The sequence below is a fragment of the Polypterus senegalus genome, chromosome 13, assembly GCF_016835505.1.
Source record: "Polypterus senegalus isolate Bchr_013 chromosome 13, ASM1683550v1, whole genome shotgun sequence".
NCBI classification, from domain to species: Eukaryota; Metazoa; Chordata; class Cladistia; order Polypteriformes; family Polypteridae; genus Polypterus; species Polypterus senegalus.
This window is the reverse complement of record NC_053166.1, coordinates 99,847,351-99,869,775: the sequence shown is the minus strand read 5'-3', so window position 1 is coordinate 99,869,775 and position 22,425 is coordinate 99,847,351. Positions and strand designations below refer to the sequence as shown.

The following is a 22,425-nucleotide window of genomic DNA, read 5'->3' as shown; positions in this document are numbered from 1 at the left end:
ACACGGGCAGATGGGGAGTGTCTGATGATTGCATATAGCGCAGAAGTTACTGGTCTTTACCATTCTTTCCTCTGCATGTCCTGGAGTACAAAAGAAACAGCATATAGCAACATGCGGGGACTGGCAGGAACACTCAATAAAACTGAATAAAAAGAAAAGCAAGTGACAGTGAGATACGAAGAAAGCAGCTTTGCCAGCGTTTGTGTGTCAGAACCCGGGGGTTGTTTGGCGTTAGTATGCATCATGGTACACTGCAGAGCTATAGCGCGTCTTTAGTGAAAACAGCCGTGTCAGATGGGGTTGTATGGATTGATTCTGAACGCGACTGAGAGAATGAAAAGTGAATTAAAAAAAAAAAAAAGCTAACCTTTACAAGGATCATAAATTGCACCGGCTGTTACAGACTGAAATCAAATGTATGCTTTTATTTTAAAACAGTAAGACTAAGAGCAGTTTACTTCTCAAAACAGAGGGGCGCAGAATCGAACTCGTGACCTTTTGATTCCCAAGCGGGGCTGAGTCTATTGAACCACAGAGGCAGCTACAACACAGTGCTGTCAATGTCGCATATTTAGGCGGCTTTTTGTTTCTGCAGTTATATTTTTGAATAAAAGCGCAATTGTGTTATTCTTGTGAAAATGTTTTTTCGTAGGCTCTGGTAATTCTAGTGTTAATGGTCAATGGTAAAGTATGCCTGTTCAGTCAGTCATTATCCAACCCGTGATATCCTAACACAGAGTCACGGGAGTCTGCTGGATTCAGGGTGCCAGCCCACCACAGAACACACACACCAAGTACAATTTAGGATCGCCAATGCACCTAACCTGCTGTCTTTGGACTGTGGGAGGAAACCGGAGCACCCAGAGGAAACCCGCGCAGACATGGGGAGAACACACAAACTCCATTCAGGGAGGACCTGGGAAGCAAACCTAGGTCTCCTTAATGCAAGGCAGCAGCACTACCACTGCGCCACCCCTGTTCATTAGAAGATTGTTTTAATTGCATGATTTTAAAATGTAGGAGACATGTATTTTCCAATGTCATTTTAAAAAAAGGCTTGAATTGTCCCTGTAAATGTTTGAACAGTTGCCTGTTTAATCAGGTTTCCTGTTTTTTATCAGCTGCAGACTTAATGCTAAAGGTTCCCTTCCTGTGACCGTTAAGTGTTTTAATAGTTGATTGCTTAACACTAGAATTACCAGAGTTTACGAAAAAACCAAATGTATGTGTGTACTGTATAATATTAGCAATAACAGCAGTTCACTACTGAAAACAGTAAACAGTCAGGATTGAACCGGGGAATCTTAAATATAAGTCAGCAAATCCTACCGCTACGCCACAGAGACTGTTCTAATTTCCTTGAACCTTTTGTGAAAGTGTTTATTTGATCTTTGGACTTCAGGTTTCACACATTCTATAGTTTATGCCTACATTTTGTAACATTTATTACTAAAATATGAAAAAGTTTCTGTTTTAACAATGTGTTTACACAGATTACTGTAGAAATGGAACACACATGAAATGCATGTGTTCCAAATAACGATCTATTATTTCCACTCTAAAACTCCAGCACTTCACTCCCAGATAATCAAACAAGGCATGAACTGGGAGAACTTTGTGCACATTCTGTGATGGTGGGGGAATAGAATAGCAGGCTGCTTGCTGCTTGTCTTAATCGGCACATCTACGGGACAAAAGACGCTGACGGGGAGGTGCGAACGGATTTAATGTGGGCCAGATTTACAAGTTTTCTTGTAGGCTCTGGTAATTCTAGTGTTTAATGATAAAGCAGCTGTCCAAACCAAGGAGGAACACAAAACAAACACAAGACTAGCTGCAAATTAGTTAAACTTGGTATTGACTTTGTTCCACTGCTCACTGCAGCAGCACTTAGACCTGAGGATCGTCTCTTCTTAGTTCCATACTATGTAGTCTGGTCTTGATCTGCAGCTAGTATGGTACTGTCTCAGGCACACTGCAACTTACCAAATGTGTATAATAATTTGAACCATAACAATACCAATCACTCTAAAATTAAACAAGCATAAAAATTATTTGTTTTAAAAATAAACATTTTACCAGCTAGTCACAGTTTCCAGCTAATACTATAAATAATGTAATTAGGCAATTTGGACTTTTCTTGTCACAGTCATCCCCCATAACATCACTGCTTTCAGTGCAGACACCAGCTCCCTTGGTCAACTTGAGATCAAATGTAGAATTCAAAGTGGAATTTCTTGAAAAATATTTTATATCAAGATTTCAAAAGTAGCACTAAATAAAATACAAATATCTCTTTTAAGCTCACATACCTTAGATATACAGTAACAGTGCCAAAGAATGTAAGACACTCACCACAAATGCTTCCTGTGTGTTTAGTCAGTAGCACTTACTATTAAAATGATTGCAGAAGACTTGTAATTGCTGTGAAAGTCTGTTCTTGTCAAATCTGTTCAAGAAGTATTACTTTGATCATTAATAATCAAAATAGATTTTTATAATGTAATGCTTGATATTATGCATGTGTAACAATCACTAAGATTTCTCAATTTTCTTTTCATAGCCAAGGAACTGGTTTGTCGCCTTATGGAAGTGGACCCTATGTTGAGGATTACTGCACAAGATGCTTTATGGCATGAATGGTAAGATGTGACATTTAATGACTTGTTATGTTAGTATGTAGAAGCACATGCTTGTATTTTTCATCAATACAACACAACAAAATTACTAACCCCAAACCAATGTATTAAGTGCTCTGTGTAAATTTTATATTTAAATCCTTTATCCCTACCAAACAGAAGAAAGCAGAAGGAACTATAGTAAGAAGAGGTTTAGTAAAAGTTTGAGCTGTTCCAAATTTAGACTTATACATGTCTATTGATTGCCAGTTGAGGGTGGCATTAATCAGAGACTAACATGTGTCTACAAATGTTTGTATCGTTGCTCAAAGTGTAAATTTAACTTTCTTTATTTTTAAGTATTATAGTACAATACCTAAATTTCCATTGAACTTTTGTAAATGGTTTTAGATTAATAAAATTAAGCAAAATAATGGAGTGATCAGGGATTGTAGTATATATTACTATGATAGACTGATCAATAAGCTGTTGAGTTTTATTCAGAGTTACTCCAAAAATGTTATGACAAGATTAAGATTTCTGCTGATCCTGAGGATATGATAATTTGTTGCAAATGTTAGACCAATAAGGTTTAATGGGACATAGCCAGCCATGGGAGACAGATGCTTGAAATCATCTACAATTTAATGTTTATTTTTGACAGTATAAGTTGAGAGGAACATACAGTTTAAGATGAATAAAAAACTTGTACAGAGTGAGGAAGAATTTAGGGTTGAACTTCATTTGAGGGCAGCACGGTGGAGCAGTGGTAGTGCTGCTGCTTCGCAGTTAGGAGACCCAGGTTCACTTCTCGGGTCCTCCCTGTGTGGAGTTTGCATGTTCTCCCTGTGTTTGCGTGGGTTTCCTCCCACAGTCCAAAGACATGCAGGTTAAGTGCATTGGCAGTTCTAAATTGTCCTTGGTGTGTGTGCCCTGCCTGGGGTTTGTTTTCTGCCTTGCACCCTGTGTTGTCTAGGATTGGCTCCAGCAGACCCCTGTGACCCTGTAGGTAGGATATAGCAGGTTGGATAATAGATGTATGGTTGGAGCTTCATTTGATATTGAAGAATCTACAGTATATGTAACTTCCTATTCTCAAAACTGTTTCAGATTATCTGGAAGATAGGGTATAATATAGAACTCATAATATAGTCTTCAGACACTTCAATTGTTACTAGTACACAATAAATCTTCTATAATAAATAATAGAAAGTGGTTGGAAAAGTAGATGAAGGTGTTAATACAGATGTCTCCAAATTTCAGATAATGTAAGAAATGGTGTGGTGATAAATTATTGTATAATGGAGATGAAGCACTCCAAAGGATGCAGATATTTAATGTTATTGATGTACTAGCATGACAAGGTCTCAATGCCATGCATTTCCCAAGCAGTAAATACAATGTATTCTAAAGAATGTAGAAAAGCATAACTAGTTTGTTAAACTGTGTTTGACAGTAGCACCCTTTCATTCTGGTGTCTCTTGTAATGATGCAAAAAATGTAGTAAGTGTTGAATCATTGATTTACTACACTTTTTACAAAAATATTTAGATATCACATCTGTACAAAGATTTAGTACAGGATCTTCTTTCTGAAGATGGTGATGCAAATGATGATTCATTACTAATCAAATTCTAGATAAGCTTTCAACATACAGATGTTCATTGCTCTTTATTAAATCTGAAAATTGGACATGGTTTGAACCCCATGTGCTTTTGAACTCCAAAGGAATTGTTGTTCTAACAACACATATTTCTAATGTAACATTAGGTGAAGATGAGCCCAGTTATTAAGATCTTGCTTAACATACTCCAGATTATTATTAAAATTGAGTTTCAATGCTTCCTTGAGTTGATGTGAAATTGTAACCCCCTATGTAAAGTACATGAACTGACATAAGACAGTTAAAGGGAGCTGAATCTCATTTTGCCTCTTTGTGCTTAAAGTTTCATTTTTTCCGTCACTACCCAGAGTCTAACTGACCAGCAAACTGAAAGCTCCTATCAATGACTTAACTTCACAACTAGAGTCTGATGCACATCTACAAACCTGAACAAATTCACTAGCTATACTCACACTCTTGTGCTATTACTGCTGTACTGATTCATAGATTAATTTTGCAATTACTTCCAGCATCACTTGTAAAAAAGCCTTTTAAACTAAGTTACATATGTAAACTCCATATGTGTAGCTGCTCAAACCTTATCCACCAGGTTTTTTGGGAAAAGACTAAAGTCTCAGATTTGGAGCTGCGAATTTTAATCATGACTACCTCACAATGTAGTGTGCATTAGTGATTGAAGTCTAATAAGGTGAATCTCATTCTCAAACAGCAGAATTCAGTTATGTTACTAAACCAAATACTTACAAATTAATATTGTGTGTGAAAATCAGAAATAGGAGAAAAGAAAAAATATAACTAGCTAGAGTCCCAAGCTGGTTAATGACAGGACTCAACTTAAAACCAATTATATAAGCACATCCCTTGCTTTGCTAATAGTGGGACCAAATGGCACCCAGCAGCATTCATGAAAATACATTTTCTTCTACCACCTTCATAAGATATCATGGAGTATACAGTCTCAAGGCTTTTCCAAGTGCACAAAGCTTATGTAAACAGAACTTCCAAAAATTATGAGTCAAATATCTTTCCATATGCAATAAATATCCACTATTGCACAGCCAGGGTTGACTCTGCATTGAATATTGAATGTTGACTCTCCATCCCTGTACCCTGGCAGGGGTATTCATAGGGAAGCACTTAATAATAATAATAATAATTCTTTATATTTATATGATTTTTTTTCACTTCTCAAAGCACTTCACTGCGTGGGGAGCCACTTTAACCACCACTAATATGTAGCATCCACCTAGATGATACAACATCAGCCAGTTTTGTGCTAGTACACTCAACACACATTAACTGTTAGGTGGTGAAGTGGTGAGAGGGATTGCCAACCAGTGACAGGGGATAATTAGGCGGTCACATTGACTAGGTAGTGGTGGCAAATTAGCCTGAACGTCGGGATACACACTTACGAAGGATTCCCAAGGATTTTTTATGACCACAGACAGTCAAACCCTAGATTTTATGTCTCATCCAAAGGATGGCACCATTTTTACAGGACAGTGTCCCCATCACTGCACTAGGGCATTGGAATCCACATTCAGACCACAGGGTCAACACCCCCTGTTGGCCTCACCAACACGTCCCAAGCTTTTCCTAGATGGTCTCTCATCCAAGTACTGGCCAGGCCTGAATATGCTTTCATTGAGAAAGCTCTTCCTTCGGTGATATCACAAGACCAAACTGGATTTATTAAAGGCAGACACTTAGCTTCCAATCTTTGACTCATGTGTAATGTAATATATTCACCCACAAAGTCTAACACCCTGGAGATATTATTATTGTTGGATGTACAATAGAAAAAGCATTTCATATGGTTGTATGGAACTGCCTTTTCACTATATGGGAGAAATTTGGGTTTAGTCCGAACATTTCTGCATGGATCAAACTACTGTATACCAGTCCAGAAGATTCAGTTTGTATTGACAACGTTAATTCATACTACTTCAAACTAGAAAGTGGTAACAGACAAGGATGCCCCTTATCACCACTGCTTTCTGCAATCGCCATTGAGCCATTGGCAGTTCACTTTCAAAATGCATATGAGATAAAGGGGATTATCAGAGAAGGATTTGAACAGAAAATTTCTCTATATGTAGATGATATGGCACTATATATATCAGATCCACAAAATGCTGTGCCTGCAGTCCTAACAATACTATCAGAATTTCAAAAAATGTTTGGTCTCAGAATTAATTTGAATAAAAGTGTGCTCTTTTCAGTGAATTCTCAAGCACACAATATTAGATTGGACACCTTCCCTTTTATTATCGCAGATCAGTTTAAATACCTAGGTGTAAACATCACAAGTAAACATAAAACTCTTTATCAACAAAATTTTGATATCTAAATGGAAAAACAAGCTAGACTTGCATAGATGGCCTAAGCTTCATCTCACTTTAGCTGGAAGATTTAAAATTGTTAAGATGAATATCCTCCCTAAGCTTCTTTTTCTATTTCACAACATTCCAATATACAGTACATCAATAAATCATTTAAGAAATTAGATTTAACCATAACTTATTTCATTTGGAATTGAAAACATCCACGTATCCAAAGAGCTACCTACAAACACCTAAGGCAGAAGGTGGCATGGCTCTATCTAACTTTCAGTTTTATTACTGGGCGGCAAATATACAAGTTATAAAACCCTGGACACTGACACAAATAGATGAACATACACAGGCTTGGTCTGCAATAGAAATAAAATCCTGCAGTATTTCCTTCTGGGAGTTTGTAAACTTTAAAGAAAAAGATCATCTATTTAGTGTTAGTAGGAGGGTCTCTGGATATAACTAAGAGGTGCTGAAGTGCCAGAATGATGGTAGATGTAGCTGTGGCCTAGCAAAAGTCTTTGTGTAAGAGGATGATTGTCAGGCAGCCTTGAAAATGTTCTGGCAATGTATTTTAAAATTCATGAAGGAAGAGCAGAACATCACTCAGACTATTTTCAAGGTTTTTAGGTGGTTTTTTATTGTCTTTTTAGAGAATCAATATATGCAAAAATATAGGGAGCACCACACACCACTTTCCAGTAACCTCATGATCCCACACACTGTCCCAATCTATTTTCCATATTCATAGGAATGGTGACCAGAGAATGTCACTGCTGAGGTAAGTAAACCTGTCGACATTGTTGACACTCCATAAACAGACACACTGCTCATGGCTATGCCCAAGAGGTCATTAAAGGCCTGGATATTGGTTTTTATCCAAGACATTTGCAAGCCTAGACACTCAGACTCCTCACTCATTCTCTTGATAGCTCCGATCAGAGCCTCCAGTGATTCCGTAAAGATCACAGCATTGTCAGCAAAATCAAGATCAATGAATCTTCACCAACAGATGTCCCACCGTCACTGAACCCCAAAACCCTTTCCAACACCCAGTTAATGCAAGCATTGAACAGGGTAGGAACAAGAACACACCCCTGATGAAACCCAGAAAGAACTGGGAAGGAGGCAGAGGTTCTGCCTTTACTTTCACAGTACCAGTGTACATAATGGCCATGACATCCAGCAACTTTGAGGGGATCCCGCAAAGTCTCAGAATGTCCCACAAGGTAGCTCAATCCACTGAGTCAAACACTTTACGTAAATCGATAAAGGCTGCAAAGAAACTGCCAATATTCACGTTTAAAGTGTAAAAGCCAGACTGCCATGGACTCTGGTAGGTGAGCAAGTGATCAAAGATTCTATTGAGGATGACACTAGCAAGGCCCTTATCCATAACCAAGAGCAGTGTTATCCCGCTGTAGTTGCTGCAATCCAGGTGATCACCCTTCCCTTTCCAGATAGGGATGACAAATCCCATTTTCCAGTCAGTTGGGATGACACCAGTCTCCCAAACAAATGCAAAGATTGCTTGCAGTGCCAGGAGGGCAGCCTTACCACAATTCACCCCAATACCACAAATCCTTGCAGCCTTCCCTACCCTTAGCTAGTTCACCACCTGTACTATCTCAGTGAAAGTGGGTGGTTCACAGCTAATTGGAGGATCACCCTTAAGAGCTGTGGACCCAGAGATGTCCAATGTTCTAGTCTGAATCAATAGTCCACAGCTGGTACTGTATGTCAAGATCTTATTTTCTCCTTTAAGGAATTAATTTCTTACTGCCACTCACCCCGTCAAAACCTGCAACACAAAGTCTCCTCTACACAGTAGAAACTAAGACTTGCTTTTTACAACCACAGTTAAGCTGCACTTGAAGCTGTTCTTGAAGCTGTTGTATTGTGAGGCGCCTATCATGCAGGCTGGTGACCTTCACAAACTTGTCTTCTGATTGGGTTGTGATTTTGGGTTTACCAGATCTCTTTTTATTAGAGTTTCTTCCAGTTTCCTATTGCCTTTGGATTGTGCAGGACACTGATACTTTCAACCTGCAAGGCTTAATTTACTTTAATTGCTACAGAACATCTGTAGATTGTAACCACTGAGTTGTTACCTGAAGAAGGCCCATTTGTAATACAGTAATCCCTCGCTATATCGCGCTTTGACTTTCGCGGTTTCACTCTATCACGGATTTTAAATGTAAGCACATCTAAACATAATATATCACAGATTTTTCACTGGTTCGCCGCTTTCTGCGGACAATGGGTCTTTTAATTTAGGTTACATGCTTCCTCAGTTTGATTGCCCAGTTGATTTCATACAAGGGACGCTATTGGCGGATGGCTTAGAAGCTACCCAATCAGAGCATGTATTGCATATTAACTAAAACTCCTCAATGCTATAAGATATGCTTCCCGCGCCATGCTTGTTTGCTTCTCTCTATCTTTCTCGCTCTCTCTGCCTGACGGAGGGGGTGTGAGCAGAGGGGCTGTTTGCACAGAGGACACGGACGCTCCTCTACAAAATGCCGCTTTATCGCGGTGCTTCTGTATACTTAAAAGCATGTATTGATTTTTTGATTGTTTGCTTTTCTTTGCGAGCGCTCTCTCTGACATTCTCTGCTCCTGACGCGTTCCTTTATGACGGCGCTCCTTTGAAGATAAGATATGTTTGCTTTCTTTTAATTGTGAGAAAGAACTGTCATCTCTGTCTTGTCATGGAGCACAGTTTAAACGTTTGACTAAAGGGTGTTATTTCATGTCTAGAGGGCTCTAATAATGTTAACAGGGTGGGAGAGTTTATAAGGGCTTAAAATATATAAAAATAACCACACAAAAATATGGTTTCTACTTCGCGGATTTTCACCTATCGCGGGGGGGTCTGGAACGCAACCCCCGCGATCGAGGAGGGATTACTGTATTCTTAAATTTAATCTTTTTCAGTTTTTGCTAACCTAAGCTTTAAATTTAAACTTCTGTGCTTAATCTACTCATCCACCATTGTGGTGCACTTCTTCATCCAATTCAATTGTATTTATTCATTTAATAATATTTATTATTAATTATTAAAATAAAAAAGTAATGCAATCAATTTGGGTTTTGTCCAAACATATATGCCGTTTGTGCTGGTGATTGCTGGGATTGCATTGCAAACTTCTTGCTTGTGGATTTGTTGAGCTAAGATCTTATTAGCTTTCTCTCCATGCTCATTATAATGATGTCTTGATTTAAGTATGAGTTATTCAGTTTCTTTGAGTTGTAGTATAACATGCAAAAAGTTTTTGCTTTAGGTATGTGTTCACCAATTCTTGCATTTCTCGCATTTCCTTTCATCCTACTCTTACCCAGATCTTTGTAGACATAGAACATACATGAAATGCATGTATTCCAGATAACGATATACTGTATTATTTACCCTATACAACTCCAGGAACCTCACATGCAGATAAGGAGCCTTGGCTTGAGCTGGGAGAGTGGAGCTCCGTCAAGGCGGGGGATGGGACAGCAGGCTACTTGCTGCTTTTGTTGATTGACGCATTTACAAAACAAAAGACACTGATGGTAGAAGTGCGAAGGGATTTATGGTGTGCCGGGATTACAAGTTTTTTCGTAGGCTTCAGGAATTCTAGTGTTAAGACAAACTATTTTTTATATGTTACTCATTTTACTTTTGAATTTACATTACTCCACATTTTTATTTTTACTCTATTGTTTGTTCCATCATGTATTACTCTAAATCTGGCCTGTCCTATACTCCCTGTCACCCCATACCCTAGTTTTAACAATCCTTGATTACCCTTCTCATACTCTTCCCCAACATATTGGTACCCCTCTGGTTCAGATGTAATCCACCACAGTAGAACAAGTCTCATCTGTTCCAAAAGGAGTCTCAATACACCATAAACCTCTATCTTTCTTCCCTATACCAAGATTTGATTTCAGCCACGTGTTAGGCCTCCTCTTCTCTTGTCTTACCTAGACTTGGGTGTGGCACATGCAGAACTTTGGAGAAGTGTACATGGTCAGTTCTGCTTCTAAGCCCTGATAAATAACTCCTTAGATTTGAGCTGCAGAACTGACAGACTACTCTTATATATGTTATCTGTTCCAACATGGACAATGTCAACTGTATCCACCTCTACTCTGGCCAAGAGCCTATCAACCCTTCCAGGGAGGTCTCCCACCTGCAAACCTGAAAGACAACACACCATGTGAGACTCTCTATCTCTGCAGCAAACCTATGCTTCAGTCCCCAAAATGATTGAGTCCCCAAATATCACTATCTCTTTCTTACTGGGAACTGGTTTTGCCTCACACCTGCCTACTACCTCACCTTCAGACACTATCCATCTCCACAAGGATCTGAAAATGGTTTGACACTTCCAATTCTTTGGGCTGATGCCCTGGGACAATGTGCACCCTTGTGACCGTGACCTACCTGTCTCTAGCTGTCTGGTCTCAAATCTCCACCCATTTCACCTAAGGCGTGCACACTATCTCTCTAAAGAAAACCTGGGCCAGGTCCGCCAATTCTCTCCTTCAACACAGGTCATCCAACTCCTCCTCCAGTTCAGCATCCCTGAACTCAAAGTGCTGGATCAGTTGGCATCTCCTGCAGATGTTGCCCTCATAGAAAACTTGCTTGTCTGAGCCATCCTCTAAAATGCCCAACAGAACTTGCATTGCACTGGCTTCACTATTAAAATTTGACTTTGAATTATTAAAATTGTTTAACTTTTCTTTTTTTATCAAAATTAAATGATTAACGTAAATGGTAAAACTAAAAAAAGCTACTCTACTTTCCTGACCACCAAGAACTGTTCAATCTAGAAAAACTCACTTACTGAATGTCCACTGCTAGTTAATTTCTTACTAATTTGTCTGTTCCTATAGCCACTTGTGCCTAATTGGTTTTTAGGAGCAAAATGTATTTTTTAATGAATCTCACACCACAGAAAACACAAAAACTTCAACCACTTCTCTTTTGTTTGCAGTACGTCTCACTCTCAGTATGTCTCAGTCTCCAATCAGTACATATATTGATTAAGAATACTAGATTGGGAATATTAAGCCATATACAGTATAGGGGAAATGATTTTGTGTGTGTATGTGTTCATTTATTTCTCTGCTTTTGGTTCTCATCTCTTTTTCTCTGGAGTTTTTCTTTTTCAAGATTGATTTTGAAGTTATTTGTTATTTGTTGAATAAGTTGTGCAAATTTCATCTGCTTGACTATAGTAAAATTAAGTGAATATAAAGAAAAATGGTGCAATTACACTGCTCTGGCAATCTGGAATTATTTGCTATTAACTTCAAGTCTTTCTATTCACTTGGAGAATTGTCTTCAATTATTCCTACTGGAGTTTATATCAAGCTTGAGGCAAATGCAAATGCAAATGAAGCGCAGCAGCAGTTGGCAGATTATATCACAAGTTTAGAGAACAGTTATGTTAATTCTCCAGTTATAGTGATGGGTGACTTTAATAATGCAAACCTAATCATCAAGCTTCCCAGATACAATCAGTTTGTCAAATGCTGCACCAGTGACAAGAATGCCTTGGATCACTAATGTTGTGCTATAGAGAATGTATATAAGGCTTTGCCTCATGCACCGCTCATTAATTGTGATCATATAATGCTTGTAAACAGAGGCTAAAATCAGCTAAACCTGAAAGAAAATCTATACATTCATGGACATTTTGGTCATTTGAAACATTGCTAGATTGGTTGGATTGCAGTGATTTAAAAAATGCTTCTGAAAACATTCATGAGCTAACTGACACTGTAGCACATTATATTAGCTTATGTGAAAAGGTCTGTATTCCCAGCAAAACCTTTATGATTTATAACCTTGAAATGCTTTGGTTGACAAAGGAACTAAGGATTCTTTGTCAGGCAAATAAAACAACACATAAAACTGGTGATAAATAAGCCGGGAATCGGCTAAACAATTCAATAAAATATGCCAAATGGAAACCCAAAACCCAGTTTTCAGCAAACAATGGTTCCTCTGTATGGAGAGATCTTCAGTTTGTTACTAACTATGAAAATTCATATTCCAGTGCTTACTCAGATTCATCCTTCCCTAACAAAGTTAGTTTTAGAGCAGAACTAAAACAACCAGGAGCTGAGTATCAGCAGTCCTTTTGCTTTTCATGTCCTGTGGCTCTTACACCAGCCACTTCTATACAATAGCATCACCCCTCTGATTCCTTTTCTATCAAGGAATATGATGTCTGGAAGTTGTTTGCAAGACAAAAAAGCAAAAAGTCTACCAGTTCTGATTCAGTTTTACCAATAACAATCAAACACTGTGCTAGCAAACTCTAAATATAAATTACAGAGTGCAGTGAGGTCTATAAAGGTGTATGTATGTGCAGTATGTGGACATGTATGTGTATGCGTGTGTATACATGCTTACACCTTCAAATCATTTGCACATGTCCCTTATAATTGCAGTATTCTGTAGCTGGTAATTATATATGCTGTTTAACTTATGTTATTTACATTATTGTATGAGCTGTGCTATGGTATAAGCAGCTCCAAAGCTACCAAGTTAAATTTCTGTACATTTTGTACTAATGAATAAAAGTGATTCTGTTTCTGATTATTTTTACAGTATTAATACTTGCTACCTAGACTTGTGCCCTTTAAAGGATAACTTGCTATTGTGGAGATGATTTGCTCTTACATAGAATATGGTATTGACCTGAGTTTGAATCTCATGCCTGTCCATTTTTCTGTGGAGGTTTAATTTTCTCCCAGAGTGACCGTGGGGATTTCCTTCCACCTCCCCAGAAACATGCAAATTAGGTGAATTGGTGATTTCAGAAAAGTGTGACTGGATATGAACGAATACACTGTTTTACTTTAAGAGTGAAATCTCAAGGCCAAGGGCAATTGTCAAGAAAATCTATAGCTTGACAATAGACATATTTCACAAAATTCAATGTTTTGCATGCACTGTTATCCCCAATGACCTGCAACAGGTGTATTTTTTTAATAATAAAAAAATACATAATTTCCTCTGTCACAATAACGTATTCCATGATTGTACACAATTCTGAACATATTCTTTAAAAGGTGTAAGAGCTTTATCTTTAAATTAAAACTTTCAAAGGCAGATAATTTCTTAATTTTTTTTAATATAAGAATGCTGATTCTTTGACTACTTCTTAAGTTGTTTTTACTGTATAATTTTTATGAATCAGTTAAAACAACATGCAAAGAACCTGCAAAATCTGAATGAGTGATCATTTTGTTCATGGTGTTTATCTTTTATAATATTGTAAATGACAAAGCATGCATATGATGTCATGTGTATCAGAAATGACAAGATTAAATGTAGAGTGTTTTGAATGAAACCAGCAGTCACAACAGCATAGTCCAGTTTTATGAACTTAGACAAAAAGTTGTTCTAATGCAGAAATGGGTCACTTTTTGTAATCCAATACCCAGCAATAAACAAAAGGCAGAAGTATAGGCTGTTGTAGATTGTGAGTAAGGGTCCTAGCAATACAGAAAAAAACATGAGTTAAAGTAATTATTTATTAGTGAGTCATTAGAATTATCTGGCATCTTCTGACAGCATATAAAGGCATCTACCATTGTAGCTGAACAGAATAATCCAAAGTGAATTATGGGTTCTCATTCAACAACAACAACATTTATTTATATAGCACATTTTCATACAAATGATGTAGCTCAAAGTGTTTTACATGATGAAGAAAGACAAAAAAGAGAAAAAATATAAGAAAATAGTATTAGGGCGCACTAATTAACATAGGATAAAAGTATGGTCCGATGTCCAGGAAGGACAGAAAAAACCAAGACCGCCCATCCCCCTCTAGGCATTCTACCTAACATAAATGACCTCAATCAGTCCTTATTGTATTCAGGGTTCTCATGGAAAAAGTTGATAATGACGGTCATGTGGACTTCTGGCCTTTAATCCACCAATGTAGGGACATCACTGTGCTTTGATTAGGTGGTGGTGGGGCAGATTGCCACCACAGAAAACTGGAAAAAAAACAGAAGAGAAAGTAGGGATTAGTACGGATTAAGGAGCCACCCGGAATGATATTGATAGTTAAATGCATATACAGAGTATCAGGATTAAACTAAAATGAAGCTGCGAGAAAGCCATGTTAAAATAATGAGTTTTTAGCAGTTTTTTTAAAGTGCGCTACCGTATTAGCCTGGCAAATTCATATTGGCTATTCCAGATTTTAGGTGCTTAACAGCAGAAAGCCACTTCACTATTTCTTTTAAGTTTAGCTCTTGGAATAATAAGCAGCGCTTAATATTTTATTGAAATAAATCAATTTTACAAAAATAAGATCGAAAACAAATCAACCCACATCCCTGAAGCAGATACTCATTTGAAGATCTAAGTTTACAATTTGGAGTGTAAAGTGAGAGGGATTCCAAAATATAGGATGGAGCGAGATTATTTAAGGCTTTGTAAACCATAAGCAGTATTTTAAAATCAGTTCTAAATGACACAGGTAACCAATGTAGTGACATCAAAACTGGAGAGATGTGCTCGGATTTTCTTTTCCTAGTTAAGATTCTACTATTTTTTTCAGGATTGCGGGAAATGGAGCTTTGGAAAAAAATCTGAAGGCCGGAGTTTGTGCTCAATTTGAGAAAAACTTTGCCAAAGCAAAATGGAGGGTAAGAATGAATTTTTTGCTAAATTAAATATACAGAAATGTTTAATAAGTAAAGAACTTGTAAGCAACTAAGCAGAAATCTCTTACTTATGAATATTTGTTATAGTAATTTAAAATTATTTATTAACTAATGTTATGGGTCACATCTCAAATTCAAAAATGGTTTTATTACACAAAACATTTAACAGAGGCAGAATTGTAGAAGACCATAAAGTAAGAAATACATGACCTACAATATATATATCCCACAGGGTTTATCTTCACAAGGTCTGTTTGTTAACTAATAGATGAAGTCCCCCATCCTTTTACTCACCTTACAAAATACAGTATAAAAATATAATGCTATGTATATCCTAGAACCCCTTTGCCCCAACTCCTGTCCAATGAGCTGCTGGCAGTGAAAAGCTTTTTAAAAAAAAACCCTCTGTTACGACATGATTCTCTATTGAACAATAATGTCAATGGAAAAAGTTTTTAACAAAAATAGAGAAAATGTTCCCTTCTATAATATCACACTCTCAAACTAGATTTGTTAATGGTAAACATCTATTAATGAACCTTCAATGGTTTGTAAAATAGTGTATAGTCCTATAGTAACTGAGCTGGTAGAGGTCTTACAATGGCTGAATGCAGAAAAGCTTTTGATAGATTTGAATGGAAATATCTATTCAATGTGATATACAATATATGTGCATAGATTAAATTTTTATACTCCAGCTTAGTCCTGCAGGACCTCAGTACCAGCAAGCTTTTGTTCCAAACCAATTTCATAATTAAAAGCCAATTATTTCTATAGAAATAAGAGTTTTAACATGGTTAATTAATTATAAGTCTTGCCTTCAGTAATGACAGTAATCAATTAAGTTCATTAGGGGTCCTAATTTATTTACCTTACCTTTCTCTGTTGTACAAGGAGGTCTATTACTGTTAGACCTATATCAAAGTAACTGAAGCACACTCATTTTAAAAACAGAACAGTGCAATTTATTGATAAACACAAGGATTATAGAAATATGATAAACTGCATGCATATTGACATATAAGACAAGACAGACAAACACAGAACACAGAAAAGGCTAACAATTTACTTGCTATTTAGAGTTACAATGTAGCTTTGCATGGATAAACACTTTCATGATGTCAAATCTTTAAAGATGATGTCCAATGTTGTGTGGAGAAGTTGCTGATGTTGCTGCTCCAGGTGGAGGATTCTTCTTGCTTTGAAGTGCACTCTTTCTCTTTGTGACATGCTCAGCTTGCATTCTACAGTGCAGCTTCATAGGTAAAAGCATTACTTATTCTGGCACAAGAATTTAGATACTGAAGTTCTCTTCTTTAACTCTCCACACTGGGCTCAGATTGACAGATGGTCTCAGCTTTAAGGTCCACAAAGAGAAGAGATTGTCAGCTTTCATTTTCCCTAAAAAAGAGCAGCTGATCAGCTTTTTAGTTTCTGGGAGAGGTCCGTTTCAGAAAGAGGTCATTTTAGGTAGTGACAGGAGAGCTCTCTTGGAAGATCCCTCAGAGTTTCCCTTAACTTCATTTGAGAGAGTGTGAACACAGAGTGTTCAGGTAGATGAGTGCAGTTAGTTTTGAACAAATGTTCAGTCTCTTGTGATTGGTTTAAAGTCACTTCAGTTACAAAATCAGTGCCTTAAATCCTTAAATTATTAGCTCTTTGTTTGAACTTGAGTGTCTAGGCACCTTCGGCCCTGAAAAAGTTACAGAGATGTCTCTGTAAAGATGTCAAGTCAACTCAGGTTTGCACCTTTGTTTTCAGATGAAGTACAGGCTGGTCCTGGTACAAAGAGTTAAGCCACTTAGTTTGGAATGTACAGTAAGTGGAGGTTTGGTGCGGCTGAATGTTTGCATACATGTAAAATGGCGAAAAGTTAGAGGTAGAATTTTATTGTCTCTAGCTTCTGTGAATGTAGCTAATAGAAGGGGAGCTAGCTGAGTGGAGAACTTCTTATAAAATTTGGCAGGGTAGCCATCGGGGATTGCTGCTTTCCCACTCTGAAGTGACTTTATAGCATCTAATAATTCTGCCATTGCCAAAGGTTTACCCAATTCTTCTGCCATAAGAGTATCTATTTGTGGCATCTGTAATGAATCCAGAAATGCATTAGATTGTGTCTTGCCTTCTTTAAGCTCAGTAAAATATAAGGATTTATAGTAGTCTCTAAATGTGTGCATTATATTTTTATGGTCAATGATTTTATCTCTGTTCGTGTTGGTAATTGCTTGGATTGCATTGCAAACTTCTTGCTTGTGGATTTGTTAAGCTAAGTGCTTATTAGCTTTCTCTCCATGTTCATAGTAATGATGTCTTGATTTAAAAATGAATTGTTCAGTTTCTTTGGATGTTAAGAGGTTGAGCTCTGAATGCAGAGCCTGCCTTTTCCTATGAAGAGCCTCACTTGGACACCTGGCATGTTCTTGATCTATTCTAGTAATTTAGCTGGTTAGCTTTGATACCTGCTTGGTTTCCAATTTATCTCTGTGGGAAATATATGAGATAATCTGTCCTCTTAAGAAGGTCTTCAGGGTTTCCCAGAGTATTCTTGCAGAGACCTCTGAGGATATATTTGTCTCTATAAAAAAATGATTTGTTTTGATATAAATTCTGTAAAGTTCTCTTCTGCTAATAAAAGTGGGCTAAGACGCTATTTGTGAGATGAGTATGTGGGGCTTAGTGATGTTAGCTCCAAGATCACAGGGGCATGGTCGGAAATAAAAATACCATCATACTTGCAGGATTTAATCAATCGTAGGCAAGAAATTGTTATCTACAAAAAAATAATCAATTCTTGAGTAGCAATGATGCACTGGTGAGTAGAAGGAATATGTTCTTAAATTTGGGTTTAGAAATCTCCAGGGGTCTGATAAGTTGTGGTCGGTTACAAACTGTGTAATTGTCTTTGCAGTGTTAGATGTCATCACCCTTGTGACAGGAGACCTATATAGGTCTGGATTTAAAACACAATTAAAATCCCCAACCATTATAATTTTGTGAGTGTTCACATTGAGAATGGATGCAAATACATTTTAGATGAAGTCCCAATCATCCACATTGGGTGCATAATCATTTATCAAAATTACTTTACAATTAAATAAATCACCCATGACAATCACATATCTCCCTTCAGGATCAGATACAACATCTTATACTACAAATGAGACTGTTCTATGACTAAGAATTCCCACACCTCTAGTTGTTTTGGGTTTTTTTTGTAAAGCTGGAATGGAACATTTGGCCAGTCCAGTCTTTATGCAGCCAGAACTGATCCTTGCTTAATAAGTGGGTCTCCAATAAGAATACTATTTTAGCATTTAGACCTATTAAGCGAGAGAATACTTTCTTTCTTTTTAATTCGTGCTTCAGGCCTTTAACATTCCATTTCACAAATTTAACTGTCCCATCTTGGAGACACTTTCTGAATTTTTGATGTCATTTTGAAGTTTTAACCGAAAGTGAGACAGCTTTGACCTTACTTTCCAATTTTCCCAGGGGTTATTGCCGTGCAGTCTATTGTTATGTTGGTAATTATAATTATAAGGATTAAAAGGATAGATTAGAGATAACTTGCTCTCTTTCTCTCTCCCCTAGTCCCCCAACCCCGATTTAGCCTCTCCATGTGAGGCTAAACCACACTTCACAAAGTCCCAGTCCTCTGATATACCTAGAGACAGAGCATGTGCAAAACAAAACAAGCCCCCCAGCAGTGGCATATGAGGATTAGAATTGAGATATCTATTGCTGATACAGTCTAAATACTATAAGCATAAATAAAAAACAACAGTCTTGAAGTGTTAATATAGTAAACCCAGGGAATGGTGTTAAAAGGTGGCCATGGATGAGAATAGTAAACCCTATTACAATAATAACAACAACAATAAACCAAGGGTATGATGTTTAACAGTTTTCTTTTAGAATAATAAAAAGAGAAAAAAAAGTTACTTCCACACATACATACATAAACGCGTATAATTGTAATTAAAACATAAAAAGATAGTGACCGAGAAGGGAAAATATGTATAATTATGGTACCAGTATCATTGCAAGCAGATCAGACAGCTGGTGATATCTTCTTTACGATGCCATGACAGGGTGCGACTCACGATCGTATTTCAGGAAAGTGTCGGGATCAGCTTTCTTAACACTTTATCTGTTTCCTCCGTAGAGGTAAATATTAAGTATTTGCCTTGAATATCCACTTTCAGTTTGGCAGGATACAAGAGGCTGTATTTGATATTGGCTTTTCGTAAGCGCTGTTTAATATTATAAAAAGAGACACGTTTAGTAACTGTTGAGGGTGAGAAATCAGGGAAAATACGAATGAGGATATTTTTAAATATAATCTCTTATTTCTGTCTGAGAAGTGACATTACATTTAATTTAGATTGTAACTTCTCGAAGCGCACAATAAATGTTCTAGGTTTAGATGTGTTTGATCCCTGTATGTGATAAGCTGCCAATATCTCTTTGTCTGATTTGAAGTCCTCTCCAATTATTTTGAAGAATAGTTCAGCTATGAATTTCACTGAGTTTGGACTTTCACAATCCTCAGGTAGACCTTCAATTCAATTCTAATATTAATCCTTCTGCATCCATCTTCCAGAGCAGCAAGTCTGTCTCCAAGTTTTTTGTATTCAGAATTCACAGCTGTTGCTTTTCCATCAGCGGTGGATGCAAAATTTTCAGCTATTTCAATTTGAGTCGTGAATGTCTGCTTAACGTCTTCCAGCTGATCAGTAAGTGCTCTCAATTTAGACACATTTTCCTGAATGTGCTCCTCAATTTTTTCCAGCATACCTTTAAAGGCTGCCTCAAAGTGATTATATACGCGTTTCTCCGAGTCTTTATTACCTTGCCACAGCTCTTGCAGCTCCCGCCGTAGCTTCTCGTTTCTCTTCTCGCTTGTCTTGAAAATACAATTTATACCCTTTATTTCTTTCTCTATATCTTTCTTTATCTCTTGCTTGAGCTAAGCAATCATTACCTTCAGTTTAGACAGATCATTTCTGCTTTCGTGCATGTAGATGAAGCAGTGAGTGCTATTACAGCCGATGTTCCACGCTCACGAGAAGTAGATGAAATCGCGGACTGCAAGGCCTTTTCCAGTGTAAGATATGGCCGGCCATTCATCCCAGCCAATACCCCCAAACCACCAGGTGCAGCCCTCCTTGCAGCATGGAGGTCCCCAGAAGACCAGCAGAGCATCATGGACAATGTGGTTTTTATGCACAGCCCTGCTGGATGCCATGGGGGCCACAGGAGGGAGCTGCAGGGAGGACCGAGGGCTTCTTCGTGCCCTGTGACCCGGAGGTTCATCATAGGAAGAGCGACAGACTTCCGGGTTGAAGAAAAGGACTATTTTGACCCGGAAGGAATAAAGACTTGTGGACTGTTGGGCAGAAACACCTCCGGGTCAGGGAGTATAAAAGGACTGTGGGAGCTCCCAGACGGTGAGCTGAGTTTGTAGGCAGGGTGGCTAAGCGTCTGGGAGTGGAGGATTGGTTTATTGTTTGTTATTGAGTATTGTGGAGAGGAGCGTGCTTTGTGCACATAATTATTATAATAAATAATTATTTGGACTTTTGTCTGGTGTCTGACGTGTGGTCCGAGGGTACAAGGGTGCGAGAAAACCCGTAATCTGTCACAGTTGGCGTAGCTTGGCAGGATTCTCTGGCCGTCAGTTTGGCAGAGGACCTGGGAATTTTTTTTTTACTGTGGACAGAATACCCCGGGAAGACAGCATCACGACACACACAGGTAAAATCGCCAACCTCACCTTTATCAAGTCCGTAATGAGAAAGAAGAAGGGCAAGCAAAGCGACAACGCCAGCGGGAGTGCCTTAGGTGCAATGGCCGACGCTCGGGAGGAGTCAAGGAGAGGCCTTACAAGTCCGGAGAAACCTCCAGGAAGCAACGATCACTCTAAGGTACGTGCCGGGAACGACATTACAAATCCTTTTATTGTTACTCGCTTTGTCCCGTGCATGTATCTTGGAGATGATCACCTGGAGGCTCCGAGGGAAAAAGGAGACTGCCCCAAAGACGGCGGCCTGCTCCTGTCGAAGCCAGAGCACCTAGGAGTCGACTTCCGCGTGACGGTAGCCGAGGAGGGACACGGCAACAAACCCGGTGCAGGCTGGAAAGGAGGAGGACCGCGTCCCGCTGTTTGCGCCTTCGAACCCAAAGGAACGGACTCGGACATTCCGAAGGGGAAGGGGGAGGCGAGCGAGGCGCCGCTCATCCCACAAAAAGGTAAGGAGGGTCGGGAAATGGCTGTTCGGGATGTCATAAAAGAAAAAAAGACAAACCGCAGCCTGCTAAAAGAAGCGGCCCGATGCTCAACCTGTGAAGAGAACTCCAAGTCCCAGAAGCCTCCCCGAGACCCATCAGAGCACGTGCCTGAAGCGGGCGTGCTCATTGGCTCCCGGCCGGCAGAGAAGACAGACGAGGAAGTAAGTCTTTTGCTGGTCGAAATAAAAAATAAGATTGACTTGCGGGAACTCGAGCGCTTGATCGAGCCCGTAAGTAGTTTCTTACAGGTCCTGACGACCATTGAGAAGATCGTCGGGGAATTGGGAGTGGCAGCCAAAGCACCGTTGGAGAAGCTGAGGGATTACGTGCAGCGATTTGGTGGGGAGCCTCCCATATATCATGATGTGGCGGTACAGGTATGTGAAACCCGTACCGTATATAAAACAAGAGGGACGCAGTTTAAACCGGGCCCGCTTTTAATAAATAGCGGGTGCCAGTACACTACGTGCCCTACAAACGAGGTTGGAACGTTTACAGAGTGGCCGGGGGAAGGGACGGTCATGCCGGAGCAGCTGGATGGTGCTGTCTCTCGGAGCGATTCGGTCCTAAAGACCCCGACCCGTGTTATTAATAAATCAAAGGGCATGCAGACAGTAAAAGGGCTCTCTTTCACTAATAGAGAGACCCAAACTGTGGACAAGCCCCAGATTAAACAGGGGATCCCAAGAATAAAGAGGGGGTCTCCTGACAAAGTTGAGCAGCGAGCTGAGAGCTCAGGGGCGGCCGTGGAACCCTCCTCAGTGGACAAAGGGGCGGAGCGGAAGTTTCCAGACTGTTTCCAGACTCGCAAAGGGATACACACTGGAGGAAGGCGGCTGTGCTACGAATGCCGCTGACCGGGACA

General features: G+C 38.8%; 1 protein-coding gene across 1 annotated transcript in view; it reads left to right on the top strand.

Annotated features, from left to right (window-relative positions):
* The window catches only part of LOC120542512 (caM kinase-like vesicle-associated protein), an 807,007-nt gene that overhangs the window by 751,585 nt on the left and 32,997 nt on the right, over nt 1-22,425 (top strand). Inside the window, exons 10-11 of the mRNA XM_039775025.1 lie at nt 2,564-2,642; nt 15,164-15,251. Of these exons, the coding sequence (XP_039630959.1) occupies nt 2,564-2,642; nt 15,164-15,251 (167 nt within the window). The remainder of the gene's footprint in view (nt 1-2,563; nt 2,643-15,163; nt 15,252-22,425) is intronic.